Source organism: Notothenia coriiceps, unplaced genomic scaffold, assembly GCF_000735185.1.
Source record: "Notothenia coriiceps isolate Sejong01 unplaced genomic scaffold, NC01 NC01_scaffold00001885, whole genome shotgun sequence".
Lineage (NCBI taxonomy): Eukaryota > Metazoa > Chordata > Actinopteri > Perciformes > Nototheniidae > Notothenia > Notothenia coriiceps.
The window spans coordinates 449-7,560 of NW_011334586.1; the positions used below are offsets into that span (position 1 = coordinate 449).

General features: G+C 39.5%; 1 protein-coding gene across 1 annotated transcript; it reads left to right on the forward strand.

Annotated features, from left to right (window-relative positions):
* Nucleotides 1-297: 297 nt before the first annotated feature.
* Nucleotides 298-5,711, forward strand: tnfaip6 (tumor necrosis factor, alpha-induced protein 6; the record flags this gene model as incomplete). Its single annotated transcript, XM_010792902.1, has 3 exons — nucleotides 298-435; nucleotides 1,050-1,211; nucleotides 5,392-5,711. Coding segments are annotated over 3 exons (620 nt in total), but the record flags the coding sequence as incomplete, so codon positions are not given.
* Nucleotides 5,712-7,112: the final 1,401 nt, after the last annotated feature.

Consider the following 7,112-nt stretch of genomic DNA (forward strand, 5'->3'; position numbering starts at 1 on the left):
TAACTTTTAAGAAAAAACTCCTACGTAAAATGTTTTAGCGCGAGTTAGGAGCACTCCTAGCGGTAAGATAAAATGCTTTGTGAATACGGCCCCTGAACATCAGCAGGAGAGGACTCTTTAAAGTAGAGACACTACATACTGATATACACCTGGAAATTAGCATGAAAGGGCCCCTTTGAGTACGTAAGTAGTTACTTTTCCTCTCTGCAGATCACTGTGGTTTCTGCAAACAGTCCTTCCTCAGATGGAGGTAACAACTTTTGGATCTCTCTCTCTCTCTCTTTCTCTCTCTCTCAGAACAAGCAGCTGGAGTTTACCACCGGGAATCACGCAAAGGGAGATACCAGCTGACGTATAAAGAAGCCAAGGCCGTCTGCAAATACGAGGGGGGGAAGCTGGCCACTCACGAACAACTGGAGGCTGCTCGTCAAATAGGTCTGCAGAAACTCACGTACACACACACCAAACACACACCCTGTTCAAGGAGATTTACTATAGGGGAGTGAATGCATCATAATTCATCACTCGAGGGAGACTCATACCGCACCCACACAATGAAAGCAGGGAGGTTTACTTTTCCTTTCTCCCATGAAACACTTAAAGCACCATGTCTAATGTAACAGTGGAGACACAAGGCTGGACTGCTTTCAGACTTCACATGTTCATAGGGCAAAGGTCGAGGATGAAACACTTCTTCCCACGAGTGCTTTGCTGTTTCATGAGCAGGTTTTAAGCGGCCTCAGGAGCATTGTTATAGTCCGTTAACACCTTCTTGGGTGGGTAACTTCACCATTTGTTCTTGAGATGGAGTCCAGCCACTTGATTCTGTCCCTTTTCAGCGCTTGAGACCAGTTTTCCCACAGCGGTCTACCTAGGAGGTCTCTGTTTTATCTGGGGGTCTGCTGAGTGTAACTGTGAGCCCCCCACAACAAAATAACAAACAGAGAGTCCAGGTTTCTACCTTTGACGCTGAGTTTCCGTGCTTGGCTGACAGAACATAATGGTTTATTATCAGTGGTTGCATGAAGCAGATATATTTTATTTTTCAGGTTTCCATGTGTGTGCAGCCGGATGGTTCGACAGAGGGCATGTTGGGTACCCCATCGTTAAACCGGGTGCTAACTGTGGCTTTGGGAAGATCGGCGTCGTGGACTACGGAGTGAGAAGAAACAAGAGTGAGAGATGGGATGTGTACTGCTACAACCCAAACTGTGAGTACATGTTTTTTATATATTGCAGTACAAGTTGGCTCTAAGGAATACTTCAGCCACAAAATGATCATCCTTATATCAATTTCTTACCACGTGTTGCCTTGAATTCCAAATTTATTCTTAGATTCTTCCACAGTTATCTACAAATGTTGTCATAATTCCTTTATCTGTCCCACAGACGGAAAATGTTCATTGTTAAAACAAACAGACTAGACCGATTAAGACAACAAATAAATCAGTATGGTAGTGGCAAGCAAAACAATCTAATAAGTAAACATTCAAGGTAGGAAAAGATTAGTATCATGAAGTGAGGAATAAGTAAATGGGAGCAGCTTTTAACAACAGCAAAACTATTCAAAACCATTCATTTAAAAAGTAAAACCCATGTCCAAGTCTCAGTTTCCCGGTTGGATGCTCACTACTTCCCAAATACATGCATCTTCTCTAAAACCTCATTACTCAACTTCACTTCTGCATAGATAGTGCCGATAGCGCGCTTATGTGTGTTGAAAATATATTGCTTTAAATTGGATAAAAGGTCAATTTATGACAGCTTCCTGCAGACAAACCCAACAGTGACGCATGCACAAAGGTTATACAGTATGTTGTCATTCAGATGTGGAAGTGATACTGGCATTACTAAAGTAAAATATCTTGCAATGGGATGACAAATGCTAAATTCTTCACCACTTCCTATAGTCCCCAACAGCGGTCCGACTAAGAGCACTGAAAGTCATCCTTTGTTCGGATAACACCCTTCTTTGAACTTCATTTCTATCTGAACTACACCTCTGTAAAGTGTAGTGACTGCATCCTGTATCGCTGCAATGCAACGGAAGTGACAGACAGACAAATATAAACTCATAACAAAGCACTTAAAACCTCCTCTGTGGTGATTCCCGTTACAGTAAATGTCTCTAGGACAACGTTTTGCCATGGTGACACACACAAACACACTCACAAGGTGAAAACTAAACTAGCGTCACGGCTAGTCAATATCGGAGTGGTTTAAAGAGACTGTGTTTTGAAGCGTAGGCGATGACTGAGGCTGTGGTTCAGAGTAGTCATCCTTTCTGAGGCTCTGCAGACTCACCGCACTTAAAACCACAATCTGTGTCGCACCCTGTGAGTTATCATGAGGAGACCAGGAATAAACCTGCAGGATGTGGGGTGAGGATAAGATGGAGAAACTGAGGAAGTGATAAGCTGCACAGTGACTGTTTTTTTTAGAACCAACACGCCTGAATGATTCATTTGAACTTTAATGTTAATGGGATTTCCCAATCTGCCTGATTCATTTGGAGCCGAAGTACGTTTATATCTCTTTTGTCCTTTTTTAAACACATCTGAAAAGCATTTAAAAGTAATATTATGGAAATTAACACCCAAATGAAAAGCAGCTCAGCATTTTCTAGCCACTGTGCCTTCAGTGAGTCAAAATAAATATGTGTTCAACATCAGAAACAGTTTGATCGTCTATTGAAAGGAGATGGAAATGTTGTGTGGCTGTACACTCTGCATATTTATTATATTTAGTCTTGAAGAATTATCATTTATTATTTTCAATTATATCAAGACAATTAAAACAGAATAATTACAAAACATTATGCACAAGAGCTACAATTAAAACAGATTAAATACACATAAATAAATAAATAACAATATGTTTTATACAGTGGGGTGAAATTAAAGGATTACTACGATGCACAAAAAAGCAAATTAAACAAAATCAAAATAAGTAAAACCTTGTTGGGTGTGTGTTAATATAAAAAAACATGAATTATAACAGCTTTAAACTTGGTTATAAAATAACTGTTATACATATATTTTCCTTAACCCTTGTGTCGTGTTCAAAAGCTGTTACCGTTCATAGTGTTCGCGGGTCAATTTTGACCCATGATTTATCTCAGTCCAAAACACACAAAAAAGTTACTATCATCCAATATTGTTTGAACTACATCATAACTAACGTATTATGCATTCATAACCGTACAATCCTGTTGTTATTTAGTGTTATGGCCCCAAAACACATTACACCACATATTGCACACGTGCATGTGTGTGTTCAGGTTCAAGTGTTGGTGTACATATTCTTTGAGAAAGGTGGAGTTCCCGTGAATCTTGATTGGGCAAAATTTGACCCCGAGTCACCCACAACAATTCTGCTGGGTCTCCCCAGACCCGAACACCAAATGATACCTGTGTGTGTTCTCTGGTGGATAAACGGGGACATTGCAGCGCTTAATTCTAATTACTAATTGGCTGACATGAACAGTATAAGATGATACAGGTATACACAAAAAAACGAAATGTTTAAATGCTTAAAAAAGATCATGAACTCAAACAGATCTTCTCTTATTTCTTACAGTTTATAATCCGTATTTAGATGATTCATTGTTAGAGAAGAAAGTCATTTAATGAAGCATGCATTACATTTTCTAGGATCCTCTGCTCCGAAAGGTTTATTTTTCTCACGTCACCAGTTGATTTCATTGTCTAAACTACACATGTTATCTGATTTATCCTCAGTTATGGATGTATATGTTTCCTTTTTAATGATCTACAAATAAGAAACAACGTTAATCAACCTAACATCCCTTCTCCCTGCAGGGCATCGAGTGGAAAACTTTGCCATTGTTACCGGTTTCCACATGTGTGTTTCATTTCCTTCCTTTACAAAAGAACTCTTCTTCTCCTACTCTTGATTCATTCAGAGCTCACACGCAGGAGAAAGACCCCCCCCAATCCAAAGTGCTGCACGTGAACAGATGCAAATGAAAGTCCTGCCTCAGAACACACATTTATCATCATGTCCTTAGATGAGAGCTGCTTTCCCACGGCAGTGATGTTCAAATGTTCCCCTTATTTCTGTTCCCTTAAATACCAAGAACTCTCTAAGTGTGTTTTGTTCTTTGGAGCTGCAGAAAAGCATGCTACAGACCTGAAATAACTGAGGGTATGAATTTAGAATACAGACAACCGCACTAAATGTTTCTTTGTGGTGCCATTTTTACGGTCTTTAAACTTCCCACTAACAGCTACTCACAAACTCTGGTGTGCACAGGTCAGGATGATCTACCTCTCTTTGTAGTTTTACTTTTTAATTATCTGTGCTTCATATATTCTAAGATATATTATTGAGATTTTTACTATTATCATATTTATTATGTTAGACTACTTAATTATAGTGATTTCAATATCAATAATAATGGTTATAGAAGTAAGAAACATTTAAAAATGAGAAAAAAGTAAAAAATGAAAACACTGAATAATTAATAATAACTAAAACAATTAAGTAAAAATGCTGAATATCAACTTTAAAATGCACACATACAGTACGTCTTTAAACACTGCAGCTTCATTAAAAAGGGTCTCCATACATCAATGGTAAAGAGACCTTAATTTTAGGGACAATACCTCTAGTGCACTCTCTACTAATCACAATCTTATTTATGCATTTATTATATACACAACTCAATTTCCCTCAACAGAAAACAAAGTGGCAATTAATCCATAGTTTTTTTTAGGACAATTGAAAGAATATGCTGATTTACTACACAGGTGCAGGGCCGCCCCTCCCTACAGGCCGATCACGCAGACTGCGTGGGGTCTCACCTCGCGGAGGGTTCTTCATTTTGCGGAGGGAGCCTCATCTGAAGCGCAAATGCGGCGCACCTACTATAAGCGCGCCACAGTTTCGCCGCTGCGAGGCTCCACTAGCACCCCCCGTCGACGCTCGCGACACAGAGGGCCTCATCATATAACTTTGCGAGGGGCCACAAGTTGGCCAGGGGCGGCCCTGCACATGTAGCTCCAACATTGTTGTAGAACTGAAACATGGTTTGCCCAATATGTTGATATAAGGTGGGAGGTGTATAGGCAAGGCAAGGCTAGTTTATTCGTTTTTACTTTTAATTATCTATGCTTCATATTTTGACTATTATTATTTTAGACTTTAGAATTAATTATAGTGATTTCAATATATCTAATAAAATAAAATAGAATACACATTAAACACTGAATAATAATCAAGTGAAAAATGCAACATATCAACTGCAGGCTGCACATACAGTACATCTTTAAAAGTTGCTAGCAGCAGTTAATTCATTGTTTTTTAGGACAATTGAAGAAAAATGCCGATTTAATTCTAACCTCTGCATTTGATTTGTGTGTTTTCCAGCTAAGGAGTGTGGGGGGACGCTGACGGACCCTCAGAGGATCATCCAGTCTCCAGGCTTCCCAGAGGAGTACCAGGACGAGCAGATCTGCTACTGGCACATCCGGGTGCGCCTGGGCCAGAGGATCCAGCTGCTCTTCCAGGAGTTCGACCTGGAGGAGGACTCGGGCTGCCTGGCCGACTACCTGGAGGTCTACGACAGCTACGACGACGTCTCAGGGTTCGCTGGCAGGTCAGTGGCTTTGAGGGGGAAAATGAAAAAAAATAGAAAGAAAAAGGAAACAGGGTCTTCATGTGGCCATATCCGGGGGAATGCAAGGTGAACTTCTCATCTCATCAGTTATGTCATTTCATTCTTTACTGGAGGGTAAATTAAAATATCGACGTCTCCGGGCTCGCTGGCAGGTGAGGAGATTCAGGAGGGAAAGTGGGAGGAATCTGCACTTGTAGCTTCAAAATCTTTATAGAACTGACACAGGATTTGAAAAATATGATTCCAATTACTTGTATATAAGTCAAAGTCCAAAGTATTGTCAATCTTTCAGTTTGTGTGTACAGACAGAGAGATCGAAATACCGTTTCCCACAATCCAGAATAAAAAATACAAAGATATATAAAAATATCTATCCAATACACAATCAACCGACACATTTATACATATGCACACATTAAGACCTATAAAAGCACAATAATCAATATATACAAAATAACAGTCACTTCAATACCTTTGGGAAATGTACATTAGTGCAAGATTGTCCAGCAGCGTATATAGACTCTAAGTTCAAACCTCAAATAAATTCAATTTCATTTTGATACAAACTGAGAAAAGCAGCAAAATCTCACATTGGAGGAGCTGGAAAAATAAATGTTTTATGAACTTCTGACGATGATGATGTGATGACATTTTGATTTTAAGATTTCCTTGTGACTCTCAAATAAGTTAAGTTGTTTTGTGACAATGTGACTTTAGAAAAGAGGAAACCAAAATAATTAGGATCAAACACGTCATATTTTAAATGATAAGCTAGGCATAGTATAGTTTCTTAAATGATATTTAAGTTTAACACATGAATTTAAAGCAAACACAGTGTGTTTGTTTAATAAATCACGTGTCCACCTACTCCATTTAACTGATTTCTTTATCCTGCATGCGTTCAAACTGAAGAAAATTTAAAGGGGACCTATCATGCAAAATGCACTTTTTTGATGTATTTTCTACATAAACGTGTCCCCGGTGTTTCGGGGAACTCACGCAGCGTCAGAAAACAAAACCCTCTCTCTTTTCCTCTGTTCCCAAATCTCTAAAAACGGGGGAACAACGGAGCTGATCCAGATTTGCGTCCGATATGACGTAATATCGGAAATGTGGACCCACGGCCCTATCAAAAACGTTGCTATCAGAAACAATGCCCGACTGTTTTGGACGTAATATGCTCGGTGTTTACGTTAGCATCGCTAACACTCAGAGCTAACCTGTACTGGAGAGCATGTGTGTGAAGAAGCAGGAAGTAAAAAGGAACTCACCTTGTGGTATAACCGGCAAGAGAGAAAGCCTTTGAGCTCCATACTGTTTCAGAAATAATCCTTGATAATCCATGATATGGTGTTTCATCACGGCAGCATTTAGTTTAGACCAGGGGTGGGGAACCTTTTTCCTCTCAAGGGCCATTTCAATTTTTACAACATCCTTCGAGGGCCGTACAAATGATTGAACTCAACGTCTG